At 38.3% G+C, this 20,110-nt stretch overlaps 1 protein-coding gene across 1 annotated transcript in view; it reads left to right on the top strand.

Moving 5' to 3' along the window:
• Positions 1–20,110, top strand: part of PCLO (piccolo presynaptic cytomatrix protein) — a 381,893-nt gene that overhangs the window by 192,106 nt on the left and 169,677 nt on the right. The window contains 2 exon segments of the mRNA XM_040260713.1: positions 7,050–12,138; positions 12,508–14,522. Of these exon segments, the coding sequence (XP_040116647.1) occupies positions 7,050–12,138; positions 12,508–14,522 (7,104 nt within the window).

Below are 20,110 nucleotides of genomic sequence, written 5' to 3' on the forward strand. Positions count from 1 at the left end.
CTCTTGAAGAGATAGCTTGTATTTATTTTTTTTTCCCATATACTTTCTAGTTATCATACTGATAATCAGAGTTTACTTTCTTCCTAAATATATAATATGTAGCATATTACTAATCACCATTTGTCAGCACCAAAACATTCAACCACTTTGGGGTTTTACTTTTGTCAAAAAAAAAAAAAATTAAATCTTCACAATCTACAACTTTTTAAATTAATTTCTCATGAGATAATCAGCAAACCTCTATGGATAAAATAAATTCTTAGTTATTCTTTATCTCAATACAAAATATTAAAGATATTATTCAAAATATAAAGGTCTCATTACAATATGTACCACATCTGTAAAATCCTGAGGTACTCTGCACTACTGGCTTACTTGTAAAAGGTGCAGTAAATGAGTTTTGCATGCACTGCTATCTCTGTAACCTTATCCTTTTTTTTGTAAATTAATTAATTTATTTTAATTGGAGGCTAATTACTTTACAGTATTGTAGTGGTTTTTGCCATACATTCACATGAATCAGCCATGGGTGTACATGTGTCCCCTATCTTGAACTTTAAAAATAATTCCAGAGTAGCATTGAAACAGACACATTACTATATGTAAAACAGATAACCAGTGGAAATTTGCTCTGTGACACAAGGAGCTGAACCTAGTTCTCTGTGACAACCTAGCGGGCTGGGGTGGAGTGGGAAGTGAGAGGGGAGTTCAGGATGGAGAGGACATATGTTTAGCTAGGGCTGACTCATGTTGACATATGGCAGAAACTAACACAACATTGTAAAGTAATTATCCTCCAATTAAAATAAATAAATTAAAAATAATAACATTCCAGTCAAAAGAACCACTCCTCAGAATTTAACATACAGTTTTTTTTTCATTAATATAGATACACCTTTCAAAACAAATCACTGAGTATTGAACCACTTAGAAGCTCACAGTAGTAATATTTTACTATTGAAACAGAAATAATGAGTATTATAAACTGAGCATGTCAGAAACATCTGCACTTTGACTTTATTGCCAAACCTTTTGCTATTTACTTTATCCTAATAATTTTCCCCAAACCTTCCACAGTTATTTCTTTCTTCTTTGCAGTGATACTGGCTAACAAAGAAATGCAATTTGATTTGTCACCATATTATTTTCTATGTATTACTTCAGCCATATTTCCATGGCAGAAAAATCAAGTTTCCCCAAGTGTTACATGATTTTCTTGTCTTTTCCTGTTCAATAAGACAGCAGCTCAAAAGAAGATTTTACATGTTTATTTCAACTTGTTGAATATTTGTTAAGTACTGGAATGTTTATTTGCCTAAAATATTAGAAATCTGTGATAGTGTTATAGGATCATTTGCTGAAATTAGCCAGCATATGATGTGTTGAAGCAAGATTTGTTAATAGCAATAGCATATGCATATAGATATCAAATTGTTTTCCTAATTATGGCACATTTTTGACTAACTGTGTGTCAGATCTGATTTAACTTGATCATCACAGCTTTTACCTTGACATGTTGCTGATGAAAAACTGATAACAATATGAAGAGTGTCAACTTCTTTATAAATATGCTTGTGTGTTTCTAACGTTATTAACATTACCTTTAACACATGATTTTTTGTGAGAATAGCTTGTCCACCACTTACCTATTACAGGAACATTGGTTTGCTTGAAATTAGGTAATAAAAACTACAACTGAACAATAAGCTTCAATTTAAAGGTGAGCAAATAAGGTAACTGCCTTGCTATGAATTTTTACAGTATAACTCCCAGTTTTCTCCCAGGATTCTTCAGAGAACATATGACCAACTGACATAAGAAATCAAAGAATGCTGGTGTCAATCTACTTATTAAACATTTATAAAATATGATTTCTATTTGGGGTTTTAAAAGGCACTAAAAATCCTACGTATTTACTTCCTAAAAGTATTTACATTTTGCATACCTGGCCTCGACTGAGAACTTCTGCCTAAATACTTAAGTTGGCTTTCCCAGCCCTTTGGTCAGTGGCTCCACTCTAACTTGAAAGCAACCTAGTATTCCCCCATCAATGAGAGGTTAAAAAACAGCCAAGAATGCCTTTGTGTGAATCCCGGGCTTGTGCCGTCTTCCTTCTGAACCTGAATTCAGTTCTTCTCTGTGCACTGGTGCTGTTTTCCTATCGGAAAAATCCCACCCGAACCTCTCCCTGGTGTCAGTCACTTCTCCTACTGTTCAGACACTCTATAATGATTACCTTTAAATTGCTTTTTATTTTAAATCATAATATAGTCAATTTATCTCTCACTATGCTCTGAGCACTGTCTTAGGTGCCTTATCACTTAGTCCATATAACTATTGATGAGTTAAATATTTTATCTGTTTTAAAGAGGAGGAAACTAAATTTGTTATGCTCAAGATCACAAGGCTGAGAAGCAGCAAAGCTAAGATTGTAGTCCAGTTCTGCTTATAAAGGCTGGGCTTCTAAACACTCTACATAATGCTGCCTCCCCATGACACTTCTAGCACACTGCTTTTTCATTATTATAATTATTCAACTCCCTTAGCACTTCCCACTCTAATCCCAGACACTTTGTATATACTTTTTTACTTCGTTTAGATGTTGACATTATTTTTTTATTCATTTGTCATATGCGTCATTCATATTGTTACAGTTTGTTGTTTGCATTTCTTTATTGCCACCTCATTTTGTCGCTCCACTCATTCCTGTCTTTCAAAATGTGTTAGTCGAATGTAGTTAAAATGTATCCTGAAATATAATAAATACTTTGAAAGGTATATTCTTTGTTTTTTTTAGTTTAACATTTAAAAATTATGTGTTACGCTGAAACAGAATACTCCTTGTCTGCATTTGATATATTACATTGAAAAGTTACAGCTCTCTTGATTTAAAAAAAAAGACAAAATTCAAACATCCTTTAGCATAAACTTTTATTTCTAGTTAAAATGACCCAGAAGTTAGTATTTAAGTTATATATAGCCATGGTATATAAAGACAGCATAATTGTATAGGATGGAAAATGATGAGGTTTTCTGCAGCGAAAAGGATTCCCATGTATGTGGGACTATCTAATTTTCTCTCCAAGTCCAGTAAATTTGTGGATTTAATTTTGTTTACACTGTTCAGAATATTCAGACTAGCAATCCCTGTTGACAAAACATTGTATAACTGATTAAAGATTATTCATCTGTTGTTTTCCTTTGGCCTGTTAAACTTAAATAACTTGGAGGACATTAAGCAAAAGCATAATATTGCTTCCTTTCTTTGTACAGTCTTATATTTAACCAAGAATTCAGTTCATAACTCCAATAAAAGGTTTTTTTTAAAAAAAAAAAAACCTTCCATTTGCCTTCGACATGGAAGCCTAAGAGTTTAACATCTTTGAAAAGGGCAGAACTAAGTTTGGCAGGACAAAAATATCTTGATACTAGAGAAGGCCTCAAGATAGGATGCCAGGGGAAAGTTTCAAGGGATTCTGAATTCTTCACTGCCTCTCTCTGACCAGTCTTCAAGTCAATAAAGGGCAGTGGAATATTGGAAGGAAAAGTAGTCTGTACTTTCTGCTTTGGGTTAGTAAGAAAATATGAATCTTCATTTCTTAAAATTTTGAATAGTTGTTTCATATACAAAGACTAAAAAGACTCAAGTACAGAATTCTATACATGGAGAAAAAGTGCAACATATACAAAAAAAAATAAAACTCAGTGAAATAGAGTCTAATGCTAAATGTACTTAGAAAAATACAGGGAAAATATGTTCCTCAGGGAACTGAAAAATAACATTGCAATTTTCTTTTAAAAGTGTGCTTAAATTATGAACACTTAACTTCCCACTGACTTCAAATCTAAGATTGAGGACTATAAGGGGACTATACCTGGAATTTTATTCTTATGTAACAATTTTAGAGGTCATTCTGGATTGTATTTGTGTTGCATGTAATAAATGGATAATTCCAACTCCTATCAATTCAAATGATGAAAATAACGAGTAAATAAGAAAACTCAGTGATATTTAACCACATATGTATATGTGTATTACATATGTAATCTATGCATATACTTTAGAATCATTTGAATCTATTAATTTTATTAAATCTTAATATGTTATTAAATAGCTTAATGTTCTTCTCAGTAAAAAGCATATAGCCACACATTTTTGAAGCAACTAAAGGAAAACTCCCAATTTTTTAGTCCTAGGGAATTGGAAATTTGAAAGAAAATAAGCCTCCTTCACACGACTCCTTTCATCACAGTTTTCTGGAGTTACAGTGTTTGAATAATGAGAGAAAATCAGACCAAACTTACACACTATGCTGTATATTCTTCTCTTAGTACTGGATACTCTTTCTTTTTTGATCAAATTATTCCCTCCTTAAGAAATGTACTCATAAAGCAAGAGTTTGTGGTGTTAAGTCTATAATTGACCAGTTAACCTGCTGCTGCTAAGTCACTTCAGTCGTGTCCGACTCTGTGTGACCCCATAGACAGCAGCCCACCAGGCTCCCCCATCCCTGGGATTCTCCAGGCAAGAACACTGGAGTGGGTTGCCATTTCCTTCTCCAATGCATGAAAGTGAAAAGTGAAAGTGAAGTTGCTCTGTCGTGTCCGACTCTTAGTGACTCCATGGACTGCAGCCTACCAGGCTCCTCCGTCCATGGGATTTTCCAGGCAAGAGTACTGGAGTGGGGTGCCATTGCCAGTTAACCTACATGGATACAAATTGCACTAGAACTTTAACCCAGATATCTCATAAACAAGAGTGAATAGCCACAGAAAGGATAGGTGGATGGAGAGAAAAGCACCTCATTATGCTGATCTCTATATGTGAAGAACAACTTTTTTATTGTTTTAGTAGCAGCAGATGAAATGTACAGGTTTCTTAAAGAGGCAAAGGGGTTAGTTGGTGTGTGATCTGATAGTACACTAATAGTAATGGAGCAGACGGTCACTCACCTCTGCCAAAAAGTTTACATATATGCTAGTCAGTAAGATGGAAATTGACACTGAGTTTTTTCAGTGATCGTGGTATAAGGACACAACCAATTGTTCCTACTAAACAATTCAGCCAAATGCTCTTTGATCACCTAACTTGATTTCTTATTAAACACTCCAGACAGTTTATCTTAGACCCACAGACCTGTAGAACAACATCTTTGCAGACCCATTCCACCTTATAATATGGAGAGGAAGTCATTTAGGTGAAAAATCATCATAACATCATCATAGGTAAATGATGGTTGAATTTCATGAGGAATATAGAGGAAAGAAACCAGGAGGGAGAAGTCGGTAGAATGTAACACTGAGAAAAGAAGGAAAGCATAAACACATCCAGAAGGGCATATAAGGGGGATTGTAAGGTAGGGATTTTGATATTTATGCATTTGAGTCTTCTGTCTAGTGTTTCTTAATTTCCTTTGTTATGTTGTGTATGTCTAATCCAAATCTTATTTTTGTAAAATGCCAATAGAGCCTTCAGAATTCATTGTATAAAATTAAAATTTCTTCTTTATTATACTCAATAAATTGTTATATATAACCATAGTTGCATTTCCTCCTTATATGTATACTTTTATTACATTGTTATGTATTATAATATGTGCAGACTCACAATAAAGAACACAAATTACACCATCAAAATTTTATTATGAAGAATCATTTTCTTGACTTTTTTTTTTCACAAGGAGCTTATGTCCCCACCCCTGTGGTTATGGTAGTTAGATATAGGAAAGAAAGATGTAGAAAGCATACTGGACATAAAATGTTGTGCTCTGGTATTGTGTGAGATGTGAGCAGTCACAGTGGAGATCCCTAGAAAAGCCATCTAGAAAATTTATGAGAACACTGCTTCACCTGTGATTACCTATTCAATTTGTAGCTCTTAAGAGAAATGAACCAGTTAGTTGGGTGCTTGTCAGCCCAACTACTATGATCTCACAATGGCAGATAAGTATTCCTTTTCTAGAAAGACATCAAAAATGGTCCAGGGAAGTTAATTTGTAGTAATACAAAGGGCAGGCATGGTTTTTTGCTTAAAAGTTGTGAAGAATGTATCATACTGTCTTTTTTAATTGTCATGTTTTAAATTCTGCAAAAGCATTTTACCCTATAATGTGCTCAAGATACATCTTTACCCATAAAGACAGATATTGAATTGGAATGAATGCAAATGAGTAGGGTAAGGCGAAGGTAAAATTTCAAGTATATTCAAGTCTGTAGACATTTATAAATGATATTAAATTTCTTTAAGATGGGATGCTGAAGCTATGATCTAATAACTCTAAAAAAATAACAGCTAGATATTTCTCTTTAGCTAAAACTTTCAGTCAGACCAATGATCACATAGCTTTTTTGAATTTTACAATTTCTAAACATTCATTTCAAGTGATACAGAGCTTAACAATTGTGATATAGAGATTAGCAATAGTGATATAGAGATTAACAGTCATACCAAGTGAAATATAGCATTTTACATCTTTGAGTGTCTTTAAAAGGCAATGCCTTGTTTGACCTCTCTATCTCAAAAAAAAAAAAGAATCCTTTGCAGTAGGTGAGATGAATATTATTATGGTCATGTTACCTGCTTATTTCTGTTAAGTAAATATATCTGATACAGTTTATAGCCAAGTACAAAGCCTATTCTCTGATTCTTTGTTTGCCTATCCTAATAATCCAAAAGTATTAATTATGTTAAGAGAAACTTACTAAAGATTTTCTTTGGCCATTTGACTTCTTACGCAAAGTAAATGTACTGAGAAAGATAATCATGTTTTTGAAGGAAAATGGTTTTGAGATATAAAATGATACATCAATGAAATAAAATCAGTTGTGCTTGAGAACTGACATTTGATTAAACTTTAGTTAAATGAAAACTAACCTTAATATGTATCAACTATTTTTATTTTTTGTGCTCACAGATTTTTTTAAATATGGTTATATAGTTGAAAAATTCCTATAATTTCTCCTCAGTAATAGTTATTTGAGAGTAATGGGGAGGCTGTGTTATTAGTTTACCCATGTTAAGTTTTCCTGTATCTTTTCCTCCCTGCTAGGAAAAGGAAGATGACAAATCAGACACTTCAAGTTCTCAGCAGCCGAAAAGCCCACAAGGTCTTAGTGACACAGGATATTCTTCTGATGGAATATCAAGTTCACTTGGTGAAATTCCAAGTCTTATTCCCAGTGATGAAAAGGATTTGCTCAAGGGACTCAAAAAGGACTCCTTTTCACAAGAAAGCAGCCCTTCCAGCCCCTCAGATTTGGCTAAGTTAGAAAGTACAGTCCTATCTATTTTAGAAGCTCAGGCAAGTACACTTGTTGAAGAAAAGTCACAAAAGAAAACACAGCCCCATGAGGTTTCTCCTGAGCAGCCTAAGGACCAGCAGAAAACTCAGAGTTTAGTGGAAAAACTGGAATCTACAGTTTCAGAGGAGGAGCTCAAAGAGAGTCAAGAAGAAGGAGACACTTTTAAAAAAGAGAGCCAACAAGACATTCCTTCCAGAAAGGACCAAGAAAAGCCTGAATTTGTTGATGAGTTGGCTACAAGGAGACAGCCTTACGATTCAATTGAAGACAGTAGTGAAAGCGAAAACTCACCTGTTCCGCAAAGAAAAGGGAGGACTAGTGTTGGATCATCAAGCAGTGATGAGTATAAGCAGGAAGACAGCCAAGGATCAGGCGAAGACGAGGACTTCATTCGAAAGCAAATCATAGAAATGAGTGCTGATGAAGATGCTTCAGATTCGGAAGCCGATGAGTTCATTAGGAACCAGCTCAAAGAGATTAGCAGTAGTATAGAAAGCCAGAGGAAGGAAGAAACCAGGGGGAAGGGGAAAGGATCAGGAGGGAAACACAGGCGACTGACGCGAAAAAGTAGTGCCAGCTTTGACGACGATGCAGGAAGACGCCATTCCTGGCATGATGAAGATGATGAGACCTTTGATGAAAGTCCTGAGCTTAAATACAGAGAAACTAAAAGTCAGGAGAGTGAAGAACTTGTAGTGGCCGGAGGAGGAGGACTCCGTCGATTTAAAACAATTGAACTCAACAGCACGATAGCCGATAAATATTCTGCAGAGTCGTCCCAGAAAAAAACAGCTTTGTATTTTGATGATGAGCCAGAATTAGAGATGGAAAGCCTGACCGACTCTCCAGAAGATCGATCAAGGGGGGAAGGATCTTCTAGTCTTCACGCTTCCAGCTTCACTCCTGGCACATCCCCTACATCCGTTTCTTCTCTTGATGAAGACAGTGATAGTAGTCCAAGTCACAAAAAGGGAGAGAGCAAACAACAACGCAAAGCTCGACATAGATCACATGGCCCTCTTTTACCTACCATTGAAGATTCTTCAGAGGAAGAAGAATTGAGAGAAGAAGAAGAATTATTGAAGGAGCAAGAAAAGCAACGGGAATTAGAACAGCAGCAAAGAAAGAGTTCTAGTAAGAAATCAAAGAAAGACAAAGATGAACTTCGAGCTCAGAGAAGGAGGGAAAGACCGAAGACACCACCCAGTAATCTCTCTCCCATCGAAGACGCATCTCCAACAGAAGAATTACGTCAGGCTGCAGAAATGGAGGAGCTCCATCGATCTTCGTGTTCTGAGTATTCACCTAGCATAGAGTCAGACCCAGAAGGCTTTGAAATAAGCCCAGAAAAAATAATCGAAGTACAAAAAGTTTATAAATTGCCCACAGCTGTGTCTTTATACTCACCGACAGATGAGCAATCTATTATGCAGAAAGAAGGTGGCCAAAAGGCATTAAAAAGTGCTGAGGAGATGTATGAAGAAATGGTGCATAAAAGCCAGAAATATAAAGCTTTTCCAGCTGCAAATGAACGAGACGAAATGTTTGAAAAAGAGCCTTTGTATGGTGGGATGCTAATAGAAGATTATATTTATGAATCTCTAGTAGAAGATACATACAATGGTTCACTCGATAGCAGTCTGCTTGCAAGGCAAGAAGAAGAAAATGGATTTTTGCAGCAGAGAGGGAGAGAGCAAAAAATGAGACTTCCAGAACAGATTTATGAAGATCCCATGCAGAAAATTACAGACCTCCAGAAAGAGTTTTATGAGTTAGAAAATTTACATGCTGTTTTGCCTCAAGAAGACATAGTTTCAAGTTCTTTTATCATCCCAGAAAGTCATGAGATTGTCGATCTGGGTAGTATGGTAACCTCTACCAGTGAAGAAAAAAAATTATTAGATGCTGATGCTGCCTATGAAGAACTCATGAAAAGACAACAGATGCAGTTAACACCTGGATCTAGCCCAACCCAGCCCCTCATCAGAGACGATCTGACAGAGTCCACTGTGGACTTTGATAGGGTACCTGATCCATCTTTGACATCAAGTGTTCTCTCGGGAGCATCTCTTACAGATTCAACCAGCAGCACTACACTCTCCATCCCAGATGTTAAAATAACCCAGCATTTTTCAGCAGAAGAAATTGAGGATGAATATGTGACTGATTATACAAGAGAAATGCAAGAGATAATTGCTCATGAGTCACTGATTTTGACCTATTCTGAACCTTCAGAAAGTGCTACATCAGTCCCACCCTCTGACACACCGTCTCTCACATCATCTGTTTCTTCAGTTTGTACCACAGATAGCTCCTCACCCATTACTACCCTGGATAGCATGACCACAGTTTATACTGAGCCAGTGGACATTGTAGCTAAATTTGAAGATGCTGAGGAAATTTCTTCATCAACATATTTCCCAGGCAGCATTATAGACTATCCAGAAGACATAAATATACCTTTAGATCAGACAACCATACAGGATGGTAGAACTAGTACAGATCACATTGTGATTTCCTTATCTGATATAGAACCTTCTCTCATAGAATCTGTAGGAACTAAACTCGAGGGGCTAATTGCTGACACTGTTTCTACTGACTTATCTATATCTGAAAAAGATGCAGCGAAGAAGGCCAGAAAGGAAACAGGGGATGGACTTATTCTGGAAGTTTTGGAAGCTTATAGAGATACTAGGAAGGAGTCTGAGGCTGAACTGACAGAAATTAGCTTACCTGACACTGTGTTTGAGCAGACACCTTCTTCTGTAAAAACTCTTCCAATGAAGGAGCAGGTTTCAACGACATGCTTTTTACCTGAAGAGGTTTTGGGTCAAGCAAAACCTGCATCTCAGCTACCATCTGGCACTCCTCCCATTTTCTCTCTTCCAACTAAAACTCGTCCATTCCTTCGAAGTTCTTCTTTGGACATATCAGCCCAACCCCCTCCCCCTCCTCCTCCCCCTCCTCCACCTCCTCCGCCTCCCCCTCCTCCTCCTCCTCCACCTCTTCCTCCACCAACCTCACCTAAACCGACTATTCATCCTAAAAAAAAATTAGCGGTTACAGCTCCAGTGACTGCAACTACTGCAGCTACGTCTCTAGTAGATTCTATTACTACAGTGGAGACCACATCTGCTCCCAGAAGTAATGGGTTACCTATGACAAAAGTATATACCGCTGCACCTCCTCCTGTTCCTCCTAAGCCATCTTTAATTCCATCTGGACTTGTATTTACACATAGACCCGAGCCAAGCAAACCTCCACTTGCTCCTAAACCAGCAGTTCCTCAACCTCCAGTCACGACCCCAAAACTAACAGATACATACCCCAAACCAACAGGTCTACCTTTAACTACAAGTATGACATTAAATTTAGTGACATCAGCAGACTACAAATTGCCTTCTCCTACCTCTCCACTTTCCCCTCACTCTAACAAGTCCTCGCCAAGATTTTCCAAGTCTCTTATGGAAACTTATGTGGTTATCACATTGCCATCTGAACCTGGCACTCCAACAGATTCTTCACCTAGTCAAGCTATTACCAGTTGGCCGTTGGGATCACCCCCCAAAGATCTGATTTCCACTGAACCAGTATTTTCTGTAGTTCCTCCTATGACAGCTGCGGAAATATCAACTTCTTCACAACAGAGCCTGTACATCTCCAGAGCTTTGGAGACGTTTGCTGCTATCCCAGTCACAACACTGTCTTCATTTCAAGCAACTTCAGCTTCAGTTACACAGTTTCACCCAGCTGAAGTTTCCAAGGCTGAGGTTCCAGCAGCAAGAAGTACAGTCCCTAGTGTTGGTCTCAGCAGTGTCTCTATATCCTTTCCTCCAGAGCCTCTTGCTCTAGATCACCTCCGTTTAGAGAAGCAGCAGCATAAAGAAGGTGTCCAGTTGCAGCTTGTTGGTGATGCCATTGATCTGCGTACAGTACCCAAAGTAGATGTTAAAGTAACTGAAAAATGTATGGATCTTTCTGCCTCTGCAGTGGATGTGAAGAGGCAGACCACAACAAGTGAAATGTATGGGAGACAAATTAGTGCTGTCCAACCCTCAATTATAAATCTGAGTGCAACTTCATCAGGAGTGACTCCTATATCCCTGGTTACAGAGACAGTGACTGTTGTTACATGCACAGCTTCCGCAAGTTACACCACAGGCACAGAAAGCCTAGTGGGTCTAGAACTTGCCACAGCAGCTCCACTCCAGCTTACTACATCAAAGCATGTGGAGCCACAATACAGAGTACCAAGTGGCCAGACCTTTCCTACAATTAGGGAGGAAGCACCAATAAACTTATCTCTAAGTACTTCTGCACACCCAGTGACGTCAGCTCCTACGAAACCTGTTACTGCACCTCCTGTTGGTGTCACAAATGGATGGACTGATAGCTCCACATCTCAGAGCATCACTGATGGGGAAGTAGTGGATCTCAGTACCTCCAAAACTCATAGAACTGTTGTAACAATGGATGAAGCTTCTTCAAATGTAGTGACTAAAATAATAGAAGATGATGAAAAACCTGTTGATCTGACTGCAGGAAGAAGAGCCGTGTGCTGTGATGTGGTTTATAAGTTACCCTTTGGAAGAAGCTGCACAGCACAGCAGCCTGCAACCACTCTTCCTGAAGATCGTTTTGGTTATAGGGATGATCACTATCAATATGATCGATCAGGGCCATATGGTTATAGAGGGATTGGGGGGATGAAACCTTCCATGTCTGACACTAATTTAGCAGAGGCTGGACATTTTTTCTATAAAAGTAAGAACGCTTTTGATTATTCTGGAGGAACTGATACAGCAGTAGATCTTACTTCAGGGAGAATTACTACAGGTCAGTATGATGTAGCAACAGACCTTTCTTTGAAATATCATGGTGTTCCTCATCTCATTTCAGGATGACAATGTGGTCTTATTTCCAATTTTGTTATTTTTTATCTTTCTTTGGATGTTTTGGCAATATATTTTGGAGTACATGTTCATTTTTGTTTCTCCACTTTTTTTTTTAAATTTGTTCCACCCAAAGTCACCTGCATGTGCCTGCATGTTCAACATTGCTTTTCTTCTGCACCTGAGTAGGTTAATAACCTGTGGATTTGCATGCAGTCCTGTTCATTATGCTCTTCAAGACTGAGAGGGCTTTCCAACCCCCAAAACATCATTCATTCTAGGAACTGGACTATAACTCTCCCCTGTATTTCAGGTGAGGTAATGGATTATTCAAGCAAGACTACAGGTCCATATCCAGAAACTCGACAAGTCATTTCAGGAGTTGGGATTAGTACCCCGCAGTATTCCACAGCAAGAATGACTCCACCTCCAGGACCCCAGTATGGTGTGGGGAGTGTTTTGAGGTCGTCTAATGGGGTTGTCTATTCTTCAGTAGCAACTCCAGTTCCTTCCACATTTGCTATCACCACACAGCCTGGCTCCATCTTCAGCACCACCATGAGGGATTTGTCTGGTGTGCACACAAATGATGCCGTGACTTCCTTGTCCGCCCTGCACCAAAGCCAGCCCATGCCTAGATCCTATTTCCTAACAACTGGTGCATCCGAAACAGACATTGAAGTCACTGGTATTGATATCAGTGCCAGTTTGCAGACTATCACTATGGAGACTCTCACAGCTGAGACAATAGACTCGGTTCCCACCCTGACCACAGCATCTGAAGTATTTTCTGAAGTGGTGGGAGAGGAAAGTGCGCTTTTAATCATCCCCGAGGAAGATAAGCAACAACAGCAGCTAGACTTGGAGCGTGAGCTCTTGGAACTGGAAAAGATCAAGCAACAGCGTTTTGCTGAGGAGTTGGAGTGGGAACGGCAGGAGATTCAAAGGTTCCGAGAACAGGAAAAGATCATGGTTCAAAAGAAGCTAGAGGAGCTGCAGTCAATGAAGCAGCACCTCCTCTATCAGCAAGAAGAGGAGCGGCAAGCCCAGTTCATGATGAGGCAGGAGACGTTAGCACAGCAACAGTTGCAGCTGGAACAGATCCAGCAGCTGCAGCAACAGCTTCACCAGCAGCTGGAGGAGCAGAAGATTCGCCAGGTCTACCAGTATAACTATGACCCTTCTGGAACTGCCTCTCCACAGACCACTGCGGAGCAGGCCATCCTGGAAGGTCAGTATGTTGCCCCAGAAGGTGGTCAGTTCTGGGCAACCGAAGATGCAACCACCACAGCCTCAGCTGTGGTGGCGATTGAAATACCACAGAGCCAGGGATGGTACACGGTTCAGTCTGATGGGGTGACTCAGTACATTGCCCCACCTGGCATTCTGAGTACTGTTTCAGAAATACCTCTGACAGATGTAATTGTCAAAGAGGAGAAACAGCCCAAGAAGAGAAGTTCTGGAGCTAAAGTCCGTGGCCAGTACGACGAGATGGGGGAAAATCTGGCAGATGACCCCCGCTGCTTTAAAAAGATAGTGGACAGTGGGGTACAGACTGACGATGAAGATTCAGCAGATCGGAGTTATGTGAGTAGGAGAAGGAGAACTAAAAAGAGTGTCGATACAAGCGTCCAAACGGATGACGAAGATCAGGATGAATGGGACATGCCTACTAGATCTAGGAGGAAAGCTCGCGTAGGGAAATATGGTGACAGCCCTGCAGAGGCGGACAAGGCCAAACCCCCTTCCAAAGTCTCCAGCATAGCCGTTCAAACAGTAGCAGAGATATCTGTGCAAACTGAACCAGTTGGAACCATAAGAACACCTTCGATACGGGCACGCGTGGATGCCAAGGTAGAAATAATTAAACACATTTCAGCACCTGAAAAGACTTACAAAGGGGGCAGTTTAGGATGTCAAACAGAAGCAGATTCAGACACACAAAGTCCTCAATATCTGAGTGCCACCTCTCCACCCAAAGACAAGAAACGCCCAACACCTTTAGAAATTGGTTATTCATCTCACCTCCGGGCAGATTCCACACTACAGCTGGCTCCTTCCCCACCCAAATCTCCAAAAGTCCTTTATTCTCCCATCTCACCACTTTCACCAGGCAAAGCCTTAGAATCAGCCTTTGTACCTTATGAAAAACCCCTCCCTGATGATATAAGTCCACAAAAAGTACTGCATCCAGACATGGCTAAAGTTCCCCCAGCAAGTCCTAAGACAGCCAAGATGGTGCAGCGCTCCATGTCTGAGCCCAAGCCTCTGAGTCCAACAGCAGACGAAAGTTCCAGGGCTCCTTTTCAGTATACCGAGGGCTACACGGTAAGAGTGCTTCTTTTCAGTTAGAAGGCAATGGCTGAGTTGATGTTAACTGTGTGTTTGCAGACTTTAGGGAGCCGTGACACTCCTGGTGCCTAATTCTAAATTTCAATGAGGACTATTTCATTAGAAAATTCGGGGGGGGGGGGGGTGGAGAAGCAGAAAATTATACATCCATGTAGAAATACAAAGAAAAGACAAAAAGAGAAAAATGTGTATTATTTTGTGATTAATGAGATTGAACGTTTTGTTCTAATCTTGAAATCTCCCAAGTGTCAATTGTAGGCAGATTTCAGTGAATAAAACTAATATTTACATATGGTAGAATAAGTATTGAATAAGGCATAGGATGACCAAAAATTTAAACCTATGGATACTGGAATTCTTAGTGGGAGGATCCTTGAAGATCATTTAATCAATCTGTTCTTCCTTCTGCCAGAATGTTAATCTTTGCTGCTCAAAATAAAGCATTTCTAGGGCATAAAGTGTAATTTAATCTTCATAGTTCATCCATGCTTATTTTGTTTCTGGCAATTTTCTGAATCTAATGTCAGGTAAGCCTTAATCTTGGTGCTTACAGAAGAAAAATTAATTTTTATGTTTCTTCAAATAGGTTTAATTGTTAATTATTTAAGTTTAATAATTTGAGTTTATTTAAAATATGCTTCAAAGTGAAAGGAACATATATAGGAATGTTGGACATATTTGTGAAGATCTCTATAATTGGGAATAAGGAATGTTAATAATCAGGTAAAAAAGCAAGTTATCTACTTCAAGAAAACCTAATATATATAATTAGAAGGTTATTAATAAAGTAATAGTTCTATTTAAAACAAGATTTATGTTTATATCCCCTAATTACACTGATTTCTAAACTCTAGATCTTAAAACCCTGAAGCTTTTAAATAGGTTTTTCTGAGAAATTACTCTATTGCGACTGACCCAAATGTGTTAAACACTGGCTATGGACTGAAAAGTGTGCCATTATATGTAACTGTAAGCCAGTTTTTAGGTGTATAGTAATATTAATAGTCATACTAATAAATTAAAATCCTTATCTAAGTGTTCCAGTTTTGTAGGGGCATTTTGTTATTATGTACTTTCTCGAAAAGAGTGTATAAACTGTCTTCATGGCGGGGATAGAGGTCATAATTTTTTTTTTTTAATTTACTTATCATATCTCATCAGGAACCACTGCTACATTGAGATTTCATTCCGTTTCCATGTATGGCTTTGTTTCTAGAATTAAATATATTGAGAGAAATATTTTTAACTTAGTTGTAATATATAGGTATTTATTTTTGCAGCAGTGACCTATGAATTCACCTAAAGAGTTATCTAGAAATCTTTGAAAATATATTTTTTAGCAGTATTTTAAAGTTATACTCAAGACTTCTGTCACAGAAAGAACAGCCTTCTCCACGTGGTGTATTGACCATTAATTTAACATTTCACCCTATACTCTTAATTCAAATGAACTCAGGTATAGAAGAGATTCAAAGTGTCAATATTTTTCCTCACAGTATTCTCTTGGGTTTTAGAAGTGTGAAATGAAAGATACAATGGGTTGTATGTATTGTATTATTGATTGTAATGGTGATACTGTTTAACTATCTAATCCTAGAAGAAGTTGGATAGATAGAATTACCAAATAATACTCTGAGCCTGAAAAATCCTAAGTGTATTGAGCTTTGGAACACAATCCAGTAGTTCCTTTTTCTAAGTGGTCACACTCAGTGCAGGCTTCAATGTGGAATGCTGCTGCTGCTGCTGCTAAGCACTTCAGTCGTGTCTGACTTTGTGCAACCCCATAGACGGCAGCCCACCAGGCTCCCCCTTCCCTGGGATTCTCCAGGCAAGAGCACTGGAGTGGGCTGCCATTTCCTTCTCCAATGCATGAAAGTGAAAAGTGAAAGTGAAGTCGCTCGGTCGTGTCCAACTCTTAGCGACCCCATGGACTGCAGCCCACCGGCTCCTCCGTCCATGGGATTTTCCAGACAAGAGTACTGGAGTGGGGTGCCATTGCCTTCTCCAATATGGAATAATTGTATACAAACTCAAAAATACTGTTTTGTTGCATGCGTAAGGTAGACCATTTTATATACAGGCAGTGTTCTTAGCACTTTAAGATACTCTGATTTAAGATGGGAATTTTATAATTTATTTCTTGGAAAATTTCTCAACATTCCTTGTGTTCATTTTAAACTAAAACCAGTCTCTCAGTTATAAACACGAATTACTAAATATTAGTTATACTGAAAAGAATAATCTAAGTGATATTCATGGTGATACAAGTTTGTTTAGCTCAGTAATTTCCATACTGTTAATTTTCTCAAACCAATAAAATTGAAAAAAAAATTAAAACATCCAATCAACATTGAGACAACATAGTAACACATATGATTCAGCGTGAAAGATCATTTTTATATGGCATGACATTCTGTAGTCAGTTCTCTTCTTAGAAGTACCAGGAAATGTTTCAAGGGAAGAAGTTCTCACACAGGAAGGTGAGATCTCTGTTGGACCATGAAGAGCAAAATGGAAGTCATTCTGGAGGAAACAGATATACAAGGGTTCAGACTGATGAACAGACAGAAAACAAGGGGGAGGAGAAAAGGATTTACTATAAATAAAAGATAAGGAAGGGATAGGTGCCAGGGGATCTAATTTGCTGAGTTCAGGTTTTGTTTTACTTCCCTTGCCTATGGGGAGCCTAACCCAAGCCACCATCATTTTTTATTTACACTATGCCCTAGGCCCTGGACTCCTCCACTCTTGCCTTCCTTACTGCTGCTGCTGCTAAGTCACTTCAGTCGTGTCCGACTCTGTGCGACCCCATAGACAGCAGCCCACCAGGCTCCCCCATCCCTGGGATTCTCTAGGCAAGAACACTGGAGTGGATTGCCATTTCCAGTGCTCCAACCACTGACCTTGCTGGTCTTTGAGTATGCCTCATCCCCACCCAGCGAGCCTGTTCGGAGCTCTCTCTCCCCAGATGGTTGTCTGATTCACTCCTGTGTACAGATTTCTGGTTAAATTTCACTCCCACAGAAAAGCTCTCCTTACTTCAGTCTCTATATAAACCTATCACCTTGAATTCCTGCACCCTCCAAACATGTCTATTAAAGTGTTAGTACATATTTAATCAAATATCATCTACTTTATCCTGTAGAACATAACCTCTACAAAAGCAGGATCTTTGTTTTGTTTGCTGCTATAATCCAAGAGCCTAGAACAGCACCCAACACAAAGCAGGTCTTCAATATTTATTCAATAAATGTATTAAAGGAAGGATTGCATGGAAGCAGTGGGTTAGGACATGCATTAAAAGACTCCAGCTGGTTACCTTTTCATTACCACAGTCTAGACCCATCCTAGCAAATCCTTTTGATAATCTGTACTGATACTTCCTATACTAAAAGTGTCAGTTCCACTTTGGTTTTATATAGATATTTGCACCACTGGGCACAAGTTAAACAGTATTTAGCTATTAGACAGTCCAGATGCCTTACAGATGAGGAACAAAGTCCAGAGTAGGCTAGTGCCTTTATCATGATTTCTTAATGAACCTGTAGCCTGGCCAGTTAGAATGCTAAACTTGGCACTTTACAGTTATTCTCTATTTGTCTCTTCTGAGGCTTATGGAACATTTTCTGATTTTGTTGTGTGTTTGTTTTTTGCTGATTCAGTACCATGCTTTGTGTCTGTCTTTCTGTCTTGTCATTTCCTCTGTTCTCCCCCAAATTCTAATTTAAACCCCTGTCAATGAGGTTTATTCATTTTTTAACTTGCTTGCATTCTCTCATTATCACATTCATCCATTCATTGGTCTTTTTTAAACACTATGGTAAACTCTATAAAACATACAGGATAAGGCAGAGTTCATGCTTGACCTCCCACCGCTGTGATCATTTTGTTTTCTTGCCCCACTGTTGTATTCATTTGCTAGGGCTCTTGTAATAAGATACCACAAACTTGGTAAGTTAAGCCACAGAAAAGTGCTGTCACACTTCCAGAGACTAAAAGTCCAAAATCACGGTGTGAGCAGGGTTCATTCTTTCTGTTGCAGGCCTCTCTCCTAGCTTCTGCTAGCCTCCAGCATCCCTTGTCTTTCAGAGGTGGTTTCCCTGTGTCTCTTTAAATTGTCTTCCCTCTCTGTATGGCTGTCTTTACGTCCAAATTTCCCCTCTTTATCAGACACTGGACTTATTGATTAGGTTAGCACTAAAGATCTGTTTTAACTTGATTACCTTGTGTAAATATCTTGTGTCTGAGTGTTTTCACATTCCGAGGTACTAAGGATCAGCACTCCAACAAAGCTTGGTTTTTTTGTTTTGTTTTTTTAACCAAAAAGACACATCAAAGCACTATATTGCCTTTTTTGTTTGTTCATAGGCAAATGTGGACTGTTTTGTGGTGTGTTTGCTTTTGGTCCTCTTTCCATATGCAGTAATTTTTTTCTTAGCAGCTATCTCACAAGCTTATGGGAGAGCTTTCATTATTACAAAATTCTTCCATATGAATAAAATCTTTTCCTGGAGTTTCCAAACATTTGTCTTAATTCTGAAATTTGGAACATCAGAGATTTAAATTTATTCCTTTCCCACTCTGTAGGAATCCAAACATCTGAGATCCTTTAACTAATAGTTTTTCCATCATGGATTTGTAGTTACACTTTTGACACAGAAATTCCAAGCCAGGAGCCTGTATCATCTGGTTAGTGTTTCACTGGCACTTTGAGTTCATGCTTAACCGTAAGATATCTTATACCTTTAATTTAATTGTTTAAATTAGCAACAATTAACATAAAACAGTACACAGTGGGCCTAACTGGTGCAGGGAGTTATCTGACATCTTTTTATTGAGTTATGTAATATTCCCCTATGTCTGCATGAGGTGAACTGTATCTCTTTTCCAGACTTTGTCATTTTGATATTAAAGTCACAGCCCCCAAGCTAAATTCTATTTTTGGCAACTTTATATAACCAAACACTTTTATCATGTAGTCTTCTTCCTTTTACAAATATAAAATTTTAACTCTGTGTAAAGATGAAAAAAAAAAAGCCACCTTCTTCCTTGAGTTTTTCTGTTCGCTCCCCAGAAAAATTCCCAAAAGACACAACTGAAATATTCAGAAATGTACTCCTTCTCATGGGGTTGAGCTCGCTATTTACATACCACTTGAAAATAACGTATTTTCATTCTGATTTAGAAAAAGGACAAAAAGAAATAAGATTTTTGATGAAAAACAGTATGTACACAAAGTTTTATTTCTAATTTTTATCAGTGGAATTCTTCAATTAAAATGTTTTTTGAGAGCCAAATAGTTAAAAATGAGTGAACACTAGTATAGAGTTATCAAATCATCTGTAATGATTGAAAGTAACACAACCTTCCCATCCCAAGACTGGCAATTGCAGATATCCAGTAACCTTGATTCCCTTTCCTTACGGAGGTGCGTTTGTCGATTTCTCTATTTCCTCAGCAAAAACTTACTATCAATAAAGACCTTTATTTTATGGAATAGTAGAAAAAAATTCTCAAATCTCATAGTCACTGTTTGTCTTTCCTGGTCTATGGAGTATATAATG

This window comes from Oryx dammah, unplaced genomic scaffold, assembly GCF_014754425.2.
Source record: "Oryx dammah isolate SB20612 unplaced genomic scaffold, SCBI_Odam_1.1 HiC_scaffold_18, whole genome shotgun sequence".
Lineage (NCBI taxonomy): Eukaryota > Metazoa > Chordata > Mammalia > Artiodactyla > Bovidae > Oryx > Oryx dammah.